Source organism: Nomascus leucogenys, chromosome 11 (assembly GCF_006542625.1).
Source record: "Nomascus leucogenys isolate Asia chromosome 11, Asia_NLE_v1, whole genome shotgun sequence".
NCBI classification, from domain to species: Eukaryota; Metazoa; Chordata; class Mammalia; order Primates; family Hylobatidae; genus Nomascus; species Nomascus leucogenys.
In genome coordinates this window covers 92,767,675-92,786,818 of record NC_044391.1, presented here as the reverse complement: position 1 = coordinate 92,786,818, position 19,144 = coordinate 92,767,675, and the positions used below count along the sequence as shown (strand labels likewise).

Sequence of the window (19,144 nt, the reverse complement as noted above, 5' to 3'; positions counted from 1 at the left end):
TGAATGTTCAGTGAAGATTAATGGAGGAGAGAGTTTTCCAAACTGAATTTACCTGTGAGATACTGATAACTATTCCACAAAGATTTCCATGGACAGATAAGGTTTTGCAGAATTCTTTAATACAGGACTCCTTAGCACCTTTTTTATGCTACAGTGTATTATAAAACTACCAAGAGGGAATATGATGTGCGCATTTCCCAAGCTTATTTGACAGAGAATCTCTTGTTTTATGCATTCTTATCTGTTTCCATCTTTCCAAACAAATACCTTGAGACCAAAAGTTTATACACATGAAGAACTTATTAGACTAGAGAGATAATGAGAGCAAGGGGACAAGTGAAGAGGCTATTACAGTAATTCTGACATATAATTAAGTCCTAAACCAGAAATGAAGAGAAGGGACAAATAGGAGGTATTTTTGAGGAAAGAGACAAAGGGACATCACGACTAGGAACTAACTGAAAATTTGGGACAGAGGAAAAAGTTAAAGATAGTTTAGTCTCACAAAGTCTCCAAAGAACCATAGGAACTGTGTCATGACTGATGGGCCAGGGCACTAATTGAGATCACCAAAGGACTCAGGTAGCTCCTGTAGTACATCTAGTTCTTGGTAATATAAATTTTGCAGCATGATAATGGGTATATAAAATGGGTATATAAAAGTGTCGCTAGGCAGTGCTGCTGGAAATACCCAGCTAAATATAATAAAATGCATTTTAACGCTAACAAATCATAAAAGCACACAAGGTGGTGTGGTATGAAGATTGTATAGCAGCATGTGGCCTCAGCATGCCATTCCCCCTCCCTGAGCCCAATTTTGTCATCTGAAAGCCTTATGTTTGGTATGAATCTGATCTGAGTCCCTTCAGACATTTAAAGGGAAAATTTTCATTCATCGTCTTTCATACATGAGGTATCATTCAAAGTACAGGTGTTAATGACTTTCTATTTAATCCTCCTGCTATAGTTATGATCCCTCACAAAATAAAACTCAAAGGGCCACCACAGATACACTTCTTAATTTCTAAAGTAGTTAGAATGACATTTATCACTAAATAGAAATAGAAGCCATTGCTCAGAATGTGTACCTTGATCATTAAACTTGTTTCTATGGATCTTTGAGAGAAAAGGAAACTATCTAAGTAAATTAAAACATCATAGATACATTTAGCCACATGGCAGTGATAAATAGGACAAAAATCAAAAGGAAGGATGAGAGTTAAGAAAATAGGACATCACTGATGAACTCTTAAATTCCAAGATTATAAGATTATAATTTGTTTTATTCCTCTGGTCCTGAAAACCTGCTATTTCTATAATTAACTTTTTGCCATCTCAGTGCCTAAAGTAAAATCTCCTACAGACTGGCTAGAGTTAAGGCTGTAAGTAGGGAATGAATTGCTTACTTCAGGAACTCATGTTACTTGCAGCTTCAGGCCCTTGCTTAGCTTTAGGACCCTCAGCCGCCCAGGCCTTTTCTAGACCTGTTCCCAGCTTTATATTTGTAAATTTGCATTGATTTTATTAAAGAGGCCTCAGGGTATTTGAAGTGTCGTGATCTCAAGTCTTCTATTATTCCTATGTGTTTGGAACATTTCATGTCCTCTCGTCCAGCTCTTTTGAAATACCAATACACTGTTTTTAACTATAGTCAACCTGCTCTGCTATTGAATGCTAGAGCTTATTCCTTCTAACTATGTTTGTACCCATTAACCATCCTCCCTTTATCTCCACCCTATTCCTTGTACCCGCCTACACAAACCCTTCCCAGCCTCTAGTTTCTATCATTCTACTATATACTTACATGAGATTGACTTTTTAAGCTTCCACATATGAGTGAGAACAAGATTTTAACATAGTTGATTGTTCATAACGTAACTTAGAAGCCACAAGCTTATTTAATTGTGAAGAAAAATTTAAGGTAGCAATTAAGGGATAGATTCTAGAGCCAGACTGTGTTAACATCTTAGCTCTGTGACATATGAGCTGTGTAACCTTAGGAAAATTACTTCACTCTGCAGTATGTTTCATTCATTTAAAAAACATAAAAGACAGTATCTGTCTCACAGTATTGTGGTGATGGTTAAATTAATACATGCAAAGCATTTAGAAGAGTATACCAGTTTGAGTTCCATCAAAAACAGCCTTCAAACTTTCCCTAGTGTTTCAAAAGTTTGCAACAGGCTAGGCGCGGTGGCTCAGGCCTGTAATCCCAGCACTTAGGGAGGCCGAGGCGGGTGGATTACTTGAGGTCAAGAGTTCGAGACCAGCCTGGCCAATACGACGAAACCCCGTCTCTACTAAAAATACAAAAATTAGCTGGGCGTTATGGCGCATGCCTGTAATCACAGCTACTTGAGAGGCTGAGGCAGGAGAATCGCTTGAACCCAGGAGGCTGAGGTTGCAGTGAGCCGAGATTACACCACTGCTGTCCAGCCTAGGCAACAGAGCAAAACTCATCTAAAAAACAAAAACAAAAAAAGTTTGCAACAAAGAAGTTAACATTTCTCTGGGTAGGTCACCAGGCTAGTTCTAGATAGAAATTTTTATGCCATAAATCTATTGGAATGGGGAGAAAGAGTATTTGACATAATAAGGTAATTAATAGATAAAATTCAAGTTATTCTTTCTTCTGGAGAAGGGCACCTAGTTATTACTTTTTTTAATACAGAAACATTGGTCACACGCCACTGGCAATTCCAGAGGGGAGACACAGCCAGCCAGGGAGAGGGGAGCTACGGGAGGCAGTATGGATGCCTGCCCACCAGCACGAATTGCTGCTCCTGAAAAAGTCATCTAGACCTGACAGCTGACTTCAGCAGCTTCTACTGTGCTTTTAAAAGAATCTTGGGTGTTTCCCCTCAGTGCTGGGCCTTCTCAGAAGCCTGCCAAGAGCACTCAGAGAAGACATGGCAGGAAAAGGCATGGGTAGCAGGAGGAAGTGGGAGAGATGGTCCTGAAACTGTTTCTACACAGAGAAGGTGAAGGAACTAGAATAAACTCAGTTCCAGAATGGTCTTAATGGCATTTAAGATATATTGTAAAGACAGAGGATATTTGACATGTCTACTAAGCTGAAAGACAATGCTGAATCGCCATGTCAGCATCAACATGGGGTCAACACATGGGAACAATCCTTTTTAAAGCTCATAGTAGAAACCATTCCTTGGACAATCGTGCTGAGAATTCCTGCCTATATGGAAATAACTCTACTGGAATAATGTCTTCAGTCCTACTTATGGGAAAAGAAGGAAAGAAGGAAGGGAGGGAGGAACAAAGAAAGGAAGGAAGAAAGAATGAGAAAGAAAGGAGGAAAGGGAAAAAGGAGAGAGGGAGAGGGGAAGGAAAAAAAAGAAAATTTTCAAGAAAGTATAAATAACATCCAAATTATACCACCGAAAAAAATTGTTCTCACACTTGGAATAAATGTCCAAAGGATATTCCAAAGGATCTGTTAGATCTGAAAGGACAGCAAAATGTCTTGTATCGCAGAATGGTGTGAGAGAATAAAGTAGATAGGTGAAAAATAAAGGGAGCAGGTGGGGGTAAAAGGAATCCACCTTGTCCATTTCTATGGAAGTTATTTACCATGGGAGTTGTTTTTCATGTATGGGGCAGGCCTTCATGGACTAACACATTTGTGAGTGTTACTGTGGGTCTTGGCTAGAAGAGCTGATATGAACAGGGCATTTGCTGTGTGCTTGGCACTGTGCTAACCCTTTGTGGATTATCTCATATACATTCAGCAGTCTGTAAGCTAAACTCCTGTGCAACCTGTTTCTACAGATGAGGAAACTAAGACTTTGAGAGGTTAAAATAACGGTAACTAGTGGGGGTCTGGTGTGGTGGCTCATGCCTGTAATCCCAGCACTTTGGGAGGCCGAGGTGGGCAGATCACCTGACGTCAGGAGTTCGAAACCAGCCTGGCCAATGTATTGACACCCCGTCTCCAGGCATGGTGGCATGGGCCTGTAGTCCCAGCTACTCAGGAGGCTGAGGCAGGAGAATTGCTTGAACCCGGGAGGCGGAGGTTACAGTGAGCGGAGATCATGCCATTGTACTCCATCCTGGGCATCAGAGATTCCATCTCTAAAACACAAACAGTAAGTGGTGGAGATGACTTGCTTCTAAGCAGTTTGGCTTCAGTGCCTGAGGTTAATTAGCTATGGATACTGTTTCCAGTAAGACCAGGATGGTTGTAACCACCAGGGCTCTAGCAGAGCAAAGCTTCATGTCCCGTTTGCCTTTGGGTATCACCTTCTGTTGCCACAGCCCCAAATCCATCCCCAACTCTCCTTTTGCTTCTTTCTGGCTCCCAAGAGCACCCAACTAATACTGTGTTTCCTAGGACTTCTTTCACCTTAAGTCCTATTCTTCAATAATTATCTTTCCTTTCTGTCCTTCAGCCTCAAAATTAACTTTTCTCTTTTGTTCAGGAAAGGAATCATCCTATGTGAATAACTACACACTGTGATATGAATGGCTGACACTCAACTAGAAAAGTGGCTATGAAAAGAAAGAGCTTGATAAGATGAGACAGGTTCTTGAACTAGGTCAATTACTTGATGCTCCTTGCCTGCTGTTCTCAGTACAGTCTGGAAGAAAAAGGCCCAACAATCAGAGGCTTCCCTTCTCTCCCCAATGCATACCACTTGTGAGCTTCTACACAGTTGGCCTCTGCTTGTGGAACATATAAAAAGTGCTTTTGTCCTAAACCGTCTTTGTTCCATGATTGACTTGGAATCTCAGGGAAATAAAAAGGAATTCATATATGTGCTGAATTTATAGGGAATAAAAGCATTATGATGAGAGAAAGGGAAGGGAATTTGGGACAAATACTAAGAAAGATCCAAAGGTTTTCCTTCAGAAAGAAATTTCTGTTATTTAATCCATACATTTGACTTGGGCCCATAGGATGGAAGGTGATTAGGGACTGTGGTTAAAGAGAAGGCTATATTTTAGGTTAAAAAATAAGACACAGCACAGAGGAAAATGACTAGTCCAAGTTACAGCTTTGAGGCTAAACCATAAAATCAGAAATATGCCACTTTTTATATATTTTAAAATTATGCATTCAAACTCGCGGTTTGAAAAGTATGGGTTAGATTTGATTCCCAGCACATTTGGGATGGTAAGATAAGCTATATTTTTGCATGTGAGGGAACAGTTTGAGGGTTATCTCAGTTACATTGGTTTCAAACAGAAATGCAAGACAAGTTGGTGAAGTCAGTGAAGAAAATGAAGAGAGTAAATATTAAAACAAAAGGAAATCTCAGTGGCAATGGAAAAAGGTGAAAAAAATAAAACAAAAGGAAATCAATCAAAATGGGTGATAATGATTTGGCTCTGTGTTTCCACACAAATCTCACCTTGAATTGTAATAATCCCCCACGTGTCATGGGAGGGACCCAGTGGGAGGTAACTGAATCACGGGAGTAGGTCTTTCCCTTGCTGTTCTTGTGATAGTGAATAAGTCTCACGAGATCTGATGGTTTTATAAAGGGCAGTTCCCCCGCACATGCCCTCTTGCCTGCTGCCATGTAAGATGTCCCTTTTCTCTTCCTTCATGTTCTGCCATGATTGTGAGGCCTCCCCAGCCATGTGGAACCTTGAGTCCATTAAAACTCCTTCCTTTATAAATTATCCAGTCTCTGGTAGGTCTTTATTAGCAGCATGAGAACAGACTAATACAATGGGTTTGACTTATTTGACTGTTGATAAAACTTCCTAGGCCATCAAGCATTTAAAACAGTTAAGTTGATTTTTATATAACCTCAGGGTTCCCTGCCTGTAGTTCAATGGTCTAGGCAGAGCAAGAAGGAAATTCGTATTTTCCATTTTTCTTGTGGTGATAGGAAGATTTTAACTAATTAGAATAGTAGTAAATGAATAACAATCCCAAGTGATTTTCTTCATGTATTGCTCGAAAGATATGTTTCAAGTTTAGCCACAAATGATGACATTTTTTAATTAATGAGTTTTTATTGTGAGTAAAGGATACAGGCTTGGACTCAGGCAATGGGATAGATGATGCTGAAGCCCCTCAGGAGGTAGGAAACCCCTCATACTTGATGGTTTTACAGGCATCAGGGAGCCCTCTTCACTTTTTCTTATTATACTCTCCCACAGGCTGATACATAAAATGGTCTTTTTTTTTTTTTTTTTTCTTTTGAGACGCAGTTTCACTATTGGTGCCCAGGCTGGAGTGCAATGGTATGATCTCGGCTCACTGCAACCTCCGCCTCCTGGGTTCAAGTGATTCGCCATCCATCCTCAGCCTCCCGAGTAGCTGGGATTACAGGCATGCACCACCAAGTCCGGCTAATTTTTGTATTTTTAGTAGAGACGGGGTTTTGCCATGTTGGCCAGGCTAGTCTCGAACTCCTGACCTCAGCCTCGGCCTCCCAAAGTGCTGGGATTACAGGTGTGAGCCATACCCCGGCCATAAAATGGTCTTCTTTTGGCTTGAAGCTTTAATATTTTAAATACTTAAATGCCTACAGATAGAGAAACATTTACCATTATCCTTCACAGAAAAAATGGCAAATATGTGACCTTCAGGCGTCCCCTTCCATGAAAGCCATTGAGGATCAATCTCAGAATTCTTCCCCAGTGCACCTGCTTTCAAGAATCGCCTCTTAACCCAGCTGTCCAGGAAGCCACTCTGAATCTATTAGACTTCATGTGCAAGCTGACATCGATGTAATTCTCCTCATGTGTATCTTATGTGAATGAGTTTATTGAATCTTATGTGAATGAGTTTATTGAGTCAGAGCAAATTTTGAGAGTGAGAAAGGAAAGAAAGTATAAGGTTTTTGGATTTGAGGGAAAAACTCAGATGTTACCAGCAAGGGTGGGTTATAAACTTTGCCTATAACTTTTTACAGAGGTAGACATACTATATATAGAATATCTAGTACTAAGTGCCACATACCATTATTATCACTTTGTGTTTGTTATGCCATTTTTTTCTTCACAGCAGCTTTAGGGGACGGGGAGAGGTCTCAGTTGTACAGTGGAAGAAACTGAACCTCCATGATATTTAAATTATATGTAAATGCTCTTTCACCTTGGACAAGTCATTTAAACATCATGGAGATTCCGGCCGGCATGGTGGCTCATGCCTGTAATCCCAGCACTTTGGGAGGCTGAGGCGGATGGATCACTGGAGGTCAGGAGTTTAAGACCAGCCTGGCCAACATGGCAAAACCCCATCTCTACTAAAAATACAAAAATTAGCCGGGCATGGTGGCACACACCTGTAATCCCAGCTACTTGGGAGGCTGAGGCAAGAGAATTGCTTGATCTCAGGAGACAGAGGTTTCAGTGAGCCGAGATCACGCCACTGCACTCCAGCCTGGGCAACAGAACAAGACGCCGTCTCAAAAAAAAAAAAAAAATTCCTGGAGGTTCCCTTCTTTCCAGTGTAATCTGCAATTGTATACATTGCCTCCAGAGTTGTATAGAATTACATCAGGATAGCATGAGAATCTTCTCAAAGTAGCCTGCATTTTCAGTGCTGTGTTCCTTAGTAACAAAGTTAAACGTTAATTTGAGTGGACTGAGAATTAAAACTTCTATTTCTTCAACCTTCGTTTTTTCTACCTGATGAATAATAATGCAGCTCCTTGGAGATGATGTAAAAATCATGATATTTTTCCAATATGGATAATATTTATGTAAATTTTCCTTATGGGTTCTCTTCTATGATATTTAATATATTCATGTTGACAATTAAATTTTGAAATTTTGTTGCACATATTCATCTGATAAATTTTTTAATGCTTTGATTGGTGATATTTTGTAATAAATACCTCATATTGGATAAAGAAATAACACTACTGAGTATGGCACAGTCAGTGATTTTTAGTAAGTGTGAGTTTGGGATTTAATGGCCTTGTAGTTGCAATTTTAAAGTTATTGATTTGAACAAGAATTTTTCCAGGCCTTTTATATACAGCAGACATAGAACTGATTATGTATTGGATCGCTTTGTATATTTCTAATGAGTATGGGACCATTCTCTTTATTTTCAATATCAGTTGGCCTTATAAGGGACAGTTTTAATATCCATTTCAAACCAGAAACAGCAAGCATATTTTTATAGTAATTCTTCTGTGTGTCATGCTATTGTTTAAGCACCTACTATATGCCAACATCATACTGCAATGCTAGTTAGAATGTTGGAAAAAAGTGATGACCAATAGTTGCTGAGTGTTGAGAACACCTTCTTTCCATGTTCTCTCATCCTTTCTCCTGTGCGCAGCCACAGTCTGCTCTGCAGCATCCCTGACATGACCTGCCACAGCTCAAACACATCCTCTAATGCTCATTAATATAACACTTATAACCACTTAATAGATACCAGGCCTCCTGCTACACATTTCACAGTAATTCACTTAATCCTCTCTATGACCCTATAAAGTAGAACTCCATTTTGTAGAACAAAAATCTGAGGCACAAAGAGGTTAGGAAACATTATCAGCAGCCAGTAAGTAGTTGAGCCAGACTTCGAACACAGACAGTCCTGCTCTGCATCAGCGTATATAACCTATATTCAGGTGTCTGAGCGAGAAGAAGCTCGAGTAATCCAGCCTGGACAGGTGAGTGTCTGCGTAGAGCGAGGCAGTGTGAGCGATGAGAAAGCGGCAAATCTGAGAAATCCTCCAAAGAATAAACCGAAGTAGATGTGAGATTGAATATAGACGCTAAGGAGAAGAGGCATGCCAAAGATTAATAGAATGATGGTATGCCCCTGGCCAGTGGGGTATTTGAGATGGGAAATGGTTTAGAGAAAAAAGTCAGGAGCTCCACTTTGATTGGTTTAATCTGAGGTGATGGGATCAACCCCAAATTGACTGGCATGACACACAGATGTGATGAAATGGCAAAACAGTGTGGCATAGTAGAAAAACATCGGATATGGAATGACAGAAACCAAGTTCAAGCTGTGATGCTGATGCTAGTACCTCTGTGACACTATGCAAGTTTGTTTGCTTCTCTGAGCCCCAGTTCTCTTTCCTGTGATTAATTTCCTTTATTATGCCATTAGAAAGTTTAGACTAAAGTGGTGTGCCATGGAACAGATAGCTATTAAAGGTAGAATGAAGATCACATGCCAAATGAACTACCTTTTAGAATGTATTAACCTGAACAATATCTATTTAGGGGAAAAGGAATAATCACATTGTTAAGTCAGAGCTAGGATGGCCATACCATATGGTCCAAACCAGTACCCTTTTAAGAGTAAAGATGGGTGCTCTGAATAAATGTACCAGAACAACAGGGATTCTGGTATAATTGAGGGACTGTCATAGGAAAGGAATACAAATGGTTACTGTACTCACAGCCACCAGAAGAGGTACTTCTGAAATAGTTTTTGTAGAAACCACAATTTGTGGTTTCCAATTTTGAATGAAAATAATCCTGGATGAAAGAGGGTATATTCAGGATGTGATTTCCAGCTGAGAACCTTCCTTATGGACTACATCCAAGGACCAGTTCCTTTCTTCCCTCTTCCTTAGCAGCATTCCCCACCCCACTACTCTCCTTTGGTTCACACATGACACTGAAGCCACTGTAATCATTCAGTCGTCTGGAAGAAAAAGGAGTGACTTCATTGTATTAATATAACCGATGTCCTCTCCATTGCTAATACTCGTTCATTTCTGATTGCTGCCTTGTAGTTGCTCCGCTCTGCTGCTGATTGGTCTGCTGGTATAAAGTACCATGAAGAGTCCATCCATGCTGCTTATGTCCATGTGATAGAGAACAGCAGGCACTATATCTATATTGAAGTAAGTCTTGCTCATGTAAATTCGTGTGAGAAACTGCCTTCCCTTAAATATCATGCAGAGATTTCAGGGTCCCCAAACTTAGGACCCGTCATATTAATAAGTATATTTTGAGGTGTGAAAAGTGCTGGAGAAGCTCTGGTTCATATCACCTGAATTTTGACCTCCCAAGCATACCTGGAACTGGCTCTGCATTGTCATTAACTCAAGATTCTATTGGGAGTCTCGCAAATCTTTGCTATTAAAATGCATCATCAACTCATTGTAATAGTATTAGACAGAAATACCCCAACATGGATAGGTAAGTTTTGATTTCACTTGGGTTGGAGGGTTTAAGTGTGAAGCAAGTTGTATTTCAGGAGAGCACACACAGGGGCGAGTTGCTGAAATAGAGACCACTGGATGCCACTGGTTTGGGCATGGCGGAGTAGGGAGAGTGCAGGGAAAAGAATGTGGAAAAGGAAGATGTGAGAACATTAAGAGCAGGTACCACCTTCTTCAATCCTGTGTGAACTACTATTGATTATGAAGCTTTTTTTCATCCCAGAATTTTTAGAGTATATGAGAAAATCTGGGGACACTGAGTTTAGTTTGGGAACTTAAATTACTCTTCAAAGTGAATATAAAAATAGTTCAGAGAACTTGAAAAACCCTGAGAAAATAAAAAGTCACAATAATGGAAAAAATAAGTCATAGCATAATTTCCTTCTTTATTCGAGTCTTTTCTTTCCCATTGAATTTTTTAAAGATAAATGGGGGAATGGATTAATTGAAGAAAACCATTCTAGCCCTGTTTTTCTTCCCCTTGGGTCCTGGCCCTCTCCCGCTCTGCACAGCAACAATTCATTAGAGACAAGCAGGGAAGAATTGGAGCTTTATTTGTTTCATGAGTCTGGCTAGAGAAACCTAAGTTAAATATAATATATTAGCTGGCTAAATGCAGTGTGGTATCCTGAATGGCATCATGGAATAGATGTAGGACATTAGTGGAAAATGAGCAAACTCTGCATAAAGTCTGGAGCTTAGTAATGCTATTAATATTATTAATTTCAACAATTATACCATAGAGATGGAAAGATGTGAAGGCTGGCTCATCTGTTGCCCAGAATCATTTTGCTTCATCTCTTTTTAGTAGCATTAACATCAGCTTTTCTGGCCGGGCACGGTGGCTCACGCCTGTAATCCCAGCACTTTGGGGGGCCAAGGCAGGTGGATCACCTGAGGTCAGCAGCTCGAGACCAGCCTGGCCAACATGGTGAAAGCCCGTCTCTACTAAAAATACAAAAAAATTAGCCGGGTGTGGTGGTGGGCACCTGTAATCCCAACTACTCGGGAGGCTGAGGCAGGAGAATCACTTGAACCCGGGAGGCGAAGGTTGCAGTGAGCCGAGATCGTGCCATTGCACTCAAGCCTGGGCGACAAAAGTGAGACTCCATCTCAAAAAAAATAAAAAATAAAAATAAAAATAAATAAATAAATAATCAGCTTTTCTTTTTAATGTGACGATAGTATTAAGTGATGTCAGTAATGCCACGTAGGTATACATAGTTGGGACATAGACCTGGTTGACACTCCTGTAGTCAAGATAAGCAGTCAGCATTCACCTGACTCTTCCAAAAAAGGAGAAGTAAAGGACATGACACGTAGCCAGTCTGTGTTTACAGCTGCTGAGGAATGCTAAGCTTCTTTATAATATGAATTCAGAAAAAGAAACATGGTTTGGTTGCCACTGAGATTTTGATTGTCTGATGCCCTAAGGGGAATCACATTCTCAAAAGACTTTCTGCACCGTGTCTTCCTGTAAGTTTGTCTTCTGGAGGCATTTTACAGATTTATGCACTTAAGTATAAAAGCTTATATAGTCATAAAAATGATAATGCCACAAAGGGATGATAATTACGAGTCGTTACATATATATCTCTTTACCTTGAGATGATTAGCAAATATTACTTTGTGATAATTGTCCTTATAAATTACAGATGTGTTATAACAATCTATTCTATTTGAACACATAACATTAGTAATATTCGCACCAAATTTTTAACATTCCTTTATGCAGCAACAAAATCTTTTGCACTGTTATGATAATGTCGTAACTTGTTTTCTAGTAACAATTTTAAAGACTATTTTGTAGATACATAAATAGCAGAAGTACTTAGCGGAAAAAAACATTTCTTTTTTTAATTAACTGGCTTATATATATGCAACATACAGAAGAGAGTTGAGGCTACTTAAAATAGAAGTTCAGAGATAATAAGAGGCCCAGACAAACAAGATAAGGTGAAAGCAGATACCAGGAAATAATGGAGAAAGGGTGGAGAAAACTAGGCCAGGCTTTTCCATCTACCCTGTTAAAAAAGCAAGCTTAGCATGAGATAGAATGTTTGCCAATATAGAATTTGTAATCATAAGCATTTATACGTGTGAATCTGAAAAAAACTAATTTCTCTATTGATTAAATTTGCAATATTCCTAAGTATTCTGAGAATGTAATTTAGAAAATCACCTATAAGGAATTCTCATGGTGAAATAATATAGTGTAACTTTCCACTTGATTAAGTGTTACAGGTGATATGACCTGGAATCAGATGAGACCCTGAGTGAGATGAGGTGGCTTTTATTCTGTGTCATTGACTTTCTTGATGTGATTTCAGTGATCAGAACACATCTGCTGTGTGAAATGTTTTTAAAAATATATTACAGTATTGTCCTTACGTATATTGCTAAGAAAATAAAGACTAACATGATTGTCTTGTTTATTTCTCATAGAACCAGTTTTTCATAAGCTGTGCTGATGACAAAGTTGTGTTCAACAAGATAGGCGATGCCATTGCCCAGAGGATCCTGAAAGCTCACAGGTAACAGCCTTTGGCTGGGAGTTCTTGCTGCAGATGTTCTTGTATTTATTACTAAAATGACTTTGCAAAGCCCACTTTTAAAGTACTATCATTTCCTAGCAGACTTAAATTTGGTTCAGCCAGCAACAGTTTATTGATGCCTTTAGTCTGAGTCAGTTGCTAAAAATTTTTGAGTCCCCTTTCTAGGGAATTTGAATTCTTCCAGGGCACAAAAATTTCTTCCGGGCCAGTCTGTTTCCCACACATGATGTTTGTGATTTGTTTTATTTAATAGCAGACTATGAGCTGTGTTCGCTTAAAAAAGCAAAACAGACATAATATTTTGCTGTGGGTTATATTTAAATTCTTGTTACCATATGTCATATTTATTCAGCTCATGGGATTATTTCTTTAATAATTGGTTTGCTGAGATAGAATTTACATACTGTATAATCCAGCCACTTAAACTATACAATTCAGTGATTTTTAGTGTATTCACAGAGTTGCACAACCACCACCTAATAAATTTTAGAACATTTTCATCAACCCAGGAAGAAACCCCATTAGCAATCATTACCCATTGCTTCTTTTTTAGCCCCTGGCTACCACTGATTTTTCTTTTTCTATAGATTTGCCTAGTCTGGGCATTTTGTATAAATGGAGTCACACAATATGTGGTCTTTTATGACTGATTTGTCTTAGCATAATGTTCTTGAAGCTCATCTATATTATAGCATGTATCAGTATTTCATTTCTTTTTATTGCCAGATAATATTCCATGACGTGGATATACCACATTGTATTTATCCATTCATTAGTTGATGGACATTTGGGTTGTTTCTACTTTTTGCCTATTATGAATAATGCTGCTATAAACATCCTTTACTAGTTTTTGTGTAGATATATATTTTCATTTCTCTATGGGTAGAATTGTCAGGTTATAGCTAACTCTATGTTTAACATTTTGAGGAACTGCCAGACTATCTTCCAAAGCAGCTCTGCCATTTTATATTCCCACGGTGTATGAGAGGTCCAGTTTCTCTGTATTTGCCAATACTTATTATTATCTCTCTCTTTGATTATAGTCATTCTAGTAGGTGTGAAATACCATTTTAGAAATGGTATTTCATTGTGATTTTCATTTGAATTTCCCTAACGACTAATGATACTGAGCATCTTTGTGTGTGCTTATTGGCCATTTGTGTATTATCTGTGGAGAAATGTCTACTCAAATCCCTTGCCCATTTGTTCACTGGGGTATTTGACTTTTTATTTTTGAGTTGTAAGAATTCTTTATACATTCTAGATGCAAGTCTCATGTCAGATATATGATTCCCAGTTTCTCCCATTCGATGGCTTGTCTTTTTACTTTCTTGCTGGTGTCATTTGAAACAGAAAATTTTTTTATTTTGATAAAAGCTAACTTATCTATTTTTTTCCTTGTATCCCTTGTCCTTTTGGTGTCTAAGGAACATAGATAGTGATATCTAAGAAATCACTGCCTGATCTAGGATCATGAAGATCTATGCCTGTTTTCTCCTGGGAATTTTATAGTGTTAGCTCCTACATTTAGATATTTGACTCATTTTGTTACTTTTTATATATGGGGTGAGTTAGGGGCCCAACTTTTTATTCTTTTGTTGATGGATATAGAGTTGCCCTAGCACCATTTGTTAAAAAGACTATTCTTTCCACATTGAATTGTCTTGGCACCAGGGACAATTTCTTCTTATGGCTGATTTCAGCTCCATTTAAAAGTAGCAGAACAAAGACATAAGCAAAACCATTATATTTCATTACTTCAGGTCATTGAATGCATGCAGTGAAGAATAAGTGCATATACATTTGGGAATTAAAACACTTTTTACTTCCAGTGTCATGTGGTACTTTGATATCTTTTTTCACATAATATTTGGGGACTTCTATATTTAAGGACATTATAACAGTAACTATCAGCATTTTATGTGATTCACAGTTTATAACTACATTATCTCATTGAATCTTCACAACTACGCTTGAGAGTAGATCAAGCGTATTTGTTGTTGTTATTATTGCTGCTGTTGTTGTTTTCGTTGCTGTTCCCATTTTTAGGATTAAAAACTGAGATTCAAGAGGCTATGCGACTTGTCTAGGCCACTAACAACAATAGGCAAAAAACAGCTTTGAGCCTAAATCTTTGGACTTTCAACCCAAGGCTTCCCTTCACACCACATGACTCTAGTGCATTGATGGTTAGGATTAAAAACCCATTCAGGGCTTCCCCAAGCTGAGGCAAATGTGTTGGGCCTGTAGTTCCCTTCCCCTATTGACCAGCCATTGGATGCAGGCTGACTCTAGGGAGTGGGGATGACCTTGAGTGAGGCAGGTCCCTTTCACCTATGGAGGACTCCATACTTTTCATACCTGGAGGACTTCACTGCGAGTATTCCGTGGCCTACATGCTCAGTGGCTGATGGGATGACTGTCTTGATCCCATGGTGAGGGGATCTAGACAGCACACTACAGCATCCACCATATCCTGCAGGGTGTACAGTAGATCTCAACTGTGACTACACTTCAAAATCACCACTGACTTTTGCAAGATTACAGAGAGCTTGACTCACCTCTTGGCTTACTAGATCATAATTTCCTGAATTGGGGCCCGGCCCCGGTATTTTATACTGCCCCAAAGATGTGTTTTTAAGTGTTTGGGAGCCTGAAAGAATATTTTTCTTTACTGTAGTAATTTGTCTTTAAAAATCTGGGCTTCTAAAATAATAAAATTAGGCCAGGCATGGTGGCTCACGCCTGTAATCCCAGCACTTTGGGAGGCCGAGGCGGGTGGATCACCTGAGGTCAGGAGTTTGAGACCAGTCTGACCAGTGTGGTGAAACTCTGTCCCTACTAATAATACAAAAATTAGCTGGGCTTGGTGGTGCATGACTGTAGTCCCAGCTATTCAGGTGGCTGCGGTAGGAGGATTGCTTGAACCCAGGAGGCGGAGATTGCAGTGAGCTGAGATCATGCCATTGCACTCCAGCCTGGGTGGCAGACCAAGACTCTGTCTCTAAATAAATAAATAAATAAATAAATATTATAACATTGTAGGGCTAGAATAAACTTCAAGATATTTTCTGATGGAACATTTCCTAGTGATCTTATGAGCTGCTCCTGAAAGGAAAAGGGATCTGTGACTTTAAAAAGTATGGTAAAGTAGCACCTGTTGCAGATTGTATCTTACACTTGGAGTTTGACAGAGCACATTAAAGACTCTGGCAATTTCAAGTTTGCTTTGTGGAAAACGGGAAATTAGTTCATCAAATTTCAAATAAACCATGTGTCATTTAGCTCTGATCTCTCGATAGTCTCATTTTTTTGACAGGCACATTTTCAAAATGGTACATACGTCACACATTTAGACTTTCAGTGGATACACACACACATCCTCAAAACGTATTTTACGTTTCCCCACCCCCGCATCTCTGCATTCTTGTTAATCTCCCTATGTTAATTGCAACTGTAAAATACATTTTCACTTAATTTCAAATCTGTGAGCTTGTGTTCTGTGAGCTTGTGTTATTAGGCAAGGTAAAGGCAGAATTTAAAAGCTTACCTTGGGCAAGTGTGGTGGCTCACACCTGTAATCCCAGCACTTTGGGAGGTGGAGGCGGGAGGATTTCTAAAGGCTAGAAATTTGATACCATCTGTCTTTACAGAAAATAAAAAATTATCCAGGTGTGTTGGTGTGCCTGTAGTTCTAGCTACTTGGAGGCTGAGGGAGGAGGATTCCTTAAGCCTGAGAGTATGAGGCTGCAGCGAACTATAATCTCACCACTACACTCCAGCTTAGGAGATAGAATGAGGCCTTGTCTCTAAAAAAATAAATAAATAAAAAATAAAAGAAGCAACATATTTTGCAGATTGCCAGCATGGGGTGCCCCCTTTTCACTAATTAGGGGCCATGACGTGCCATCCCAAACTTACCCCTCTCTCTCAATAGACTTCTCTGTTCTCTACTTTTCTGAGACTCAGAACTTCCCTGCTAAAGTCACATTCTTAGCAACAAGTATAATTTTGGCTATTTGAAAAAGAATAGAATACGGCCCAAAGCAGATGGAGGTAAATGACAGTCCGCAGTCAGCCAGGCCTCACCAAAGAATACAGGCCCTCTGCCAGGTCCCTCCCACCCTGGAGAAATCTGAGTCTTCAAATTGCCAACTCCCTGGACTGTGCTAAGTCTCTATTTTTCTGCCAGCGCTGGAATCCAGCCTCACAACAATTCCCCTAAGCGATTTCTTGGTTCCTCTCACTTCCTCTGGTTCCTTCTCAACAGCCATAATTCTTTATAGAAATAGGTTTTGCAAAGCCTTCATGTTCTGACATGACCTAGAGCCTCAGACTCATGTTTATCCCATGCTGACCTCAGAACAGCCGGGGGAATCAGAATTAAAAAAAAAAAAAGCAAAAAACAAATCTTCACTCTAATAAGTAAAACTGTCTCAGAGTTGAGGCCAGCTGCCCAACCCACTTGAAACCTTTCTTTGACAACTCAAATGTGATTGGCGATCAGAGAAAAAAAATCATAATCCACAATCTAAAATTTACTGTTTTATGCCATGTTTGACTAAGCCAAAAGATAGGACCAACTGATCCGGGTAGACACATTTTTAAACACTGTGTGCCATGAATGAATGGTTTCTGAGGAGATTCTCAGATCTTTGCACATGGAAACTTGACATGCATAATTTTTCTGCTTCGGTAGAAAGTCAGGAAGTGAGAAAGTACATTTTATAGTGTTAGCAACAAAAAGTTGATGCATACAATGAGAATAGTCAGTTGACTTAATGCTTCTGTGTTTTAATATTAAACTGCATTAAAAATATGCTATTAAACTACATTAAAAATACAATTTTGAACATTGTTCAAACTTACCATGCCTTTTTTTTTTTTTTTTTTTTTTTTGAGACAGTCTTGCTCTGTCACCCAGGCTGAAGTGCAGTGGTGCGATCTTGGCTCACTGCAAACGCCACGTCCTGGGTTCAAGGAATTCTCTTGCCTTAGCCTCCTGAGTAGCTGGGATTACAGGCACCCACCACCACACTCAGCTAATTTTTTTTTTTTTTTTTGAGACGGAGTCTCGCTCTGTCACCCAGGCTAGAGTGCAGTGGCGCAATCTCAGCTCACTGCAAGCTCTGCCTCCCGGGTTCACGCCATTCTCCTGCCTCAGCCTCTCCGAGTAGCTGGGACTACAGGCGCCCGCCACCACGCCCGGCTAATTTTTTTGTATTTTTAGTAGAGACCGGGTTTCACTGTGGTCTCGATCTCCTGACCTTGTGATCCGCCCGCCTCAGCCTCCCAAAGTGCTGGGATTACAAGTGTGAGCCACTGCGCCCGGCCTCAGCTAATTTTTTTGTACTTTTGGTGGAGACAGGGTTTCAGCATGTCGGCCAGGCTGGCTTTGAACTCCTAACCTCAAGTGATACACCCACCTCGGCCTCCCAAAGTGCCCCTCATGCTTCTTAAAACTGTAGAAGAGCTACTGCTTGCCTGTAAGTGGGTGGTGTGGGAAATACCACACTGGGAAATCTGAAATTATTGGGGCACCAGATGTCTGGAGACCTGGATTCTCTCCAGCTCTGTTACCCACAGGTATGTGACCCTCTGTGTATGTCAGTTTGTCCTTGTGACACACTGTTTCTTCACCAACCATGAATAATAATATCTGTTCTACCTAGGTTATATGAATATATGTCAAAGTAGTTTGTAAGCTGTAAAGCACCAGTTCGTGTAAGAAATTATTATAGCATTTCCATGATATTCATCATCTGAAAATATGTTGTTCACCGTAAATTCAAGCAAGGATAAAGAGGCATGATATTCAAATCAGCTGTTTCAAAATTAGTATTTATGCTAGAAAAAGAAATGTTTTAATTAAAAAGATGCTTAAATGTTCTGTATTTTAAATTATTGGATGGCTACTTCTAGATAAGAAAAATTTGTTTTGGTTTCTCACCACTGGCTCTTGTTCATTGTGTGACAGGTTTAAGCACATGATTACAACACTCTGTCTAAAGGTTTTCTGCCAGAAACCTATAGCTGACTCTTCCTGGGAATCAATTTTTGATTTCTCTGTTAGTGATCTGATAACACTCTCCCCAAAATGTAAAGTAAAACAAAATGTATTCTGAAACATAATAGGTGTTTAATTTAGTATTGTTTTAATTTTAGATGCTATTTACTGTTGTTGTTATTTGAAGATATGCAAGCTTTCTAATTGAAATCACCGATTGATATAATTGAATAAAAATGTTACCAAATAGTTTTTGAGTCTTTCCACATAATCAGTGCTATACCTGTGTTACCTCATTCAGTCTTTGTATCAACTTTATGGGATTGGTTGTGTAATTACTCCCATTCTACAGATGAGGCAGCTGAGGCCTAGTGAGTTTAGATAACTTAGCCAAGTCATACAGCTATGGTTGGATAGGAGTAGGACTCAAACCATGTCTGTAGGACCTCAACTTGTGTTTTTTA

The 19,144-nt window shown here is 39.4% G+C and overlaps 1 protein-coding gene across 2 annotated transcripts in view; it reads left to right on the top strand.

Moving 5' to 3' along the window:
* PLD1 (phospholipase D1) overlaps positions 1 to 19,144 on the top strand; it is a 212,311-nt gene that overhangs the window by 141,048 nt on the left and 52,119 nt on the right. For both annotated transcript variants that reach the window (XM_003256461.4, XM_012510814.2), the window contains exons 20-21: positions 9,687 to 9,797; positions 12,564 to 12,652. In XM_003256461.4, the coding sequence (XP_003256509.1) occupies positions 9,687 to 9,797; positions 12,564 to 12,652 (200 nt within the window). The remainder of the gene's footprint in view (positions 1 to 9,686; positions 9,798 to 12,563; positions 12,653 to 19,144) is intronic.